Below are 2,839 nucleotides of genomic sequence, written 5' to 3'. Positions count from 1 at the left end.
CAACAAAAATACAAACTATCACGATGCTATCAAATTGCAACTTATACGAAATGTAAACAAAAAAATTCAACCAATCACGACCTCCTCTAATGCTATCAAACTGCAATCTCTAATGCAGTACTTGTTTAGTTTCTAAATAAATAATTTTTCTATTCTCTAACACTAAAGGGCTGCTGACTATAAGATCAAAGATTCAGCAGTCTGATGGGGTTTATTTGTTGATCTTTAGCGATGACGGCAGTATGGATGATGTTTGGAAAGAATTAATGATCAGGAGATAGATGTGTGCGATTATCAGTTAAGTACTGTGTGTTCTGGAGTTAATTCCAAAAATTTGGTTACAAGTTTTGACTGATTTAGAATGTCAGATACACAAAGGAGGAATACACAGGAGCACGGAGCACACATTATTAGCAATATTTAAAATGGATGAATTGAATAAAAATGAAAATCCAGCAATTTTGATAAACAAAGTCAGCTGTTTGAGATGAGCATTATTGCCGACGCGGAAAATTCAATAAAGGTTGTTATGTATGCTAAAAATTTGTAAAGGTTGTCGTTTAATCAGATTAAATTTTTTTTCATTTAAGAATGAGACGCTCGACCGATTCTCCCATGCCGCAATCCTTACAAGTACCAAATGGTATTTGTAAGGATCATTTATAAATAGACATTGGCACACTTGTGATTCTTTATCATTTTTAGTTTTTTTTTAAGTAATGGATAAAGTACAAGAATGTAAGAAAACTTAAATAAAAAATTAAAAATTGGCAAAAATAAAAGAAAGTAGTAGAAAAGTTGATAACAAGTAAATCAAAATTATTTATACATTGGTGAGAGTCGAGTATTTTGGGCATCGGCTTGCTAGACATCACTTAAGAAAAAGAAGAAGAATTAGATTGTTTATTTTTTATATTCCAATCTTTGTATAAACAACGTGCTGTAGATTGCATTAACGCTCTGAGTAAATCTATGCGAAAAGTTTGTCTAAAAAGTAAACATGTCTACTACGATAGTTGAAAACAATTTTTTAAAATATTGTGGAAGCAATTTTCTGAAGCAACGGTTATTGCTTAGTGTTTTAAGTGCAAAGCCCGTAAAAATTGTTGATATTCGTTCGAAAAGTGACGAAGCGTTTGGACTTCGAGAATATGAGATTAACTTGATACGCTTGTTGGATAAATTGACAAATGGCACAAAAATTGAAATAAATCCTGCTGGCACCGCTATTATGTTTATGCCAGGCCTACTGCATGGCGGTCAAATAGATCATGAATGTTGCGTGCAACGTGGTATTGGATATTATTTAGATGTTCTCATAGCTCTGGGTCCATTTTGTAAGTTTCCGCTAAACGTCAAATTAAGCGGTGTAACTGAGAGTAGCGATTCGCCATCTGTAGATCATATTAAAGTTGGCGCTTTAACAGTTTTAAAACGTTTTTTAACTGTCGATGAAGGACTGGAATTAAAAATTATAAAGAGGGGATTGTCGCCTTTGGGCGGTGGCATTGTCGTGTTTAAGTGCCCTATTCGCAAAACTTTACGTTCTATTCAATTTACACAACAAGGCATGGTGAAGCGAATACGAGGCACTGCTTATGTTTGCAAAGTGTCACCTTCCCTTGGTAATCGCGCAATTGAAACTGCTAAAGGAGTTATGTTAAAATTTTTGCCCGATGTTTATATATATGCTGATGCAAGTCATGGTAAAATGTCCGGCAATGTACCCGGTTATGGCATATGTTTACATGCCGAAACTACAGAAGGTGTTTGTTTTATGGCTCAAGCTAATTCTCATATAAAAGGAGAAGTTGGAAAAGAACCATCTACACCAGAAGATATTGGCGAAAAAGCAGCTATGCGTTTGCTTGATGAAATATACCGGGGCGGATGCTGTGATTCTACATATCAATGGTTGGTGGCTCTTTTTATGAGTTTAGGTCAGAAACATGTTTCGAAATTTATGACAGGTACGTTTGCATTTATGACACAGGAGGACTTCAGTAAGCTATACAATTATTTTCAATATTAGGTCCTTTGTCGTCGTATACTGTTCATTTTCTGCGCCATTTAAGGGATTTTTTTTCGATCACTTTTAAATTGGAAAATCCCGAGCCCGAGGACGAGGACGAGGGCGAGGACGACAGCCTTCCGCCTGGAGCGCAGAAAGTTTTATTGACTTGTGTTGGCATTGGTTATTGCAATATCAGTAGACGCGTGATTTAACATGGTTTTGTAGAGTTGGAATAAATATATAAAAATTTATAAACGTACTTTTGAATCTTTATTTCTATCTAAGCCATATCTTAAGAATATGACCTTTGCTAGAGCGATACAAAAAAAGGAATGAATTTATACATTGTTTTAATACAAAATTTGGAAGTAGTGTTTGGACAAAATATATTTCAATATATGCCTGTTGGATCTGGAATTTGTGATAGTTCTCGATAAAAGATATTGTATTTCATAAACGTAACCGTGACACCAACAGAAGCCATGTTTAATATTTACTCAATATACTCAAAGACTAATATAGCTATGTCCCCATATCGTGTTCGTGGGTTCAAGTCTTATTGTGGCAGAGCATATATGATTGTAGTTATAGTGAATGCGCCGTCGACAAAGATTTACCGATCTCCTTTTTTCTCAATTTTTGCTAAAACATCACGTTATGTGTTATAACTATAAGTTGTCTCTCCTGAACGATTACCGATATTAAGAAAAGGAAAAAAGTTGAAGATTAAGGCAGCTCGAACAATCCAATATAAAAATAACATAACTGAAAACTTTTTACTTAAGAGATTTTAATTTTTTGCTTTGTCGTCATCAGTAGTCAGTC

The 2,839-nt window shown here is 34.5% G+C and overlaps 1 protein-coding gene across 1 annotated transcript; it reads left to right on the top strand.

Moving 5' to 3' along the window:
* The first annotated feature begins 904 nt into the window (after window positions 1–904).
* On the top strand, window positions 905–2,273 carry LOC119639832 (probable RNA 3'-terminal phosphate cyclase-like protein). Its single transcript, XM_038037502.1, has 2 exons — window positions 905–1,970; window positions 2,033–2,273. The coding sequence occupies exons 1-2, from the start codon at window positions 1,001–1,003 to the stop codon at window positions 2,224–2,226; spliced, it is 1,164 nt and encodes a 387-aa protein (XP_037893430.1). The 5' UTR covers window positions 905–1,000; the 3' UTR covers window positions 2,227–2,273.
* Window positions 2,274–2,839: the final 566 nt, after the last annotated feature.

This window comes from Glossina fuscipes, unplaced genomic scaffold, assembly GCF_014805625.2.
Source record: "Glossina fuscipes isolate IAEA_lab_2018 unplaced genomic scaffold, Yale_Gfus_2 0, whole genome shotgun sequence".
NCBI lineage: Eukaryota > Metazoa > Arthropoda > Insecta > Diptera > Glossinidae > Glossina > Glossina fuscipes.
Note: the sequence above shows the minus strand (reverse complement) of the source record. Positions and strands in the feature narration are given on the sequence as shown.

What these genes read in the sequence shown, in the direction of transcription:
- LOC119639832 (XM_038037502.1), top strand. Translation starts at nt 1,001, where the DNA reads ATGTCTACTACGATAGTTGAAAACAATTTTTTAAAATATTGTGGAAGC. An exon ending in TGTTTCGAAATTTATGACAG is followed by an intron (nt 1,971 to 2,032) that starts GTACGTTTGCAT and finishes TTTCAATATTAG; the next exon opens with GTCCTTTGTCGTCGTATACT.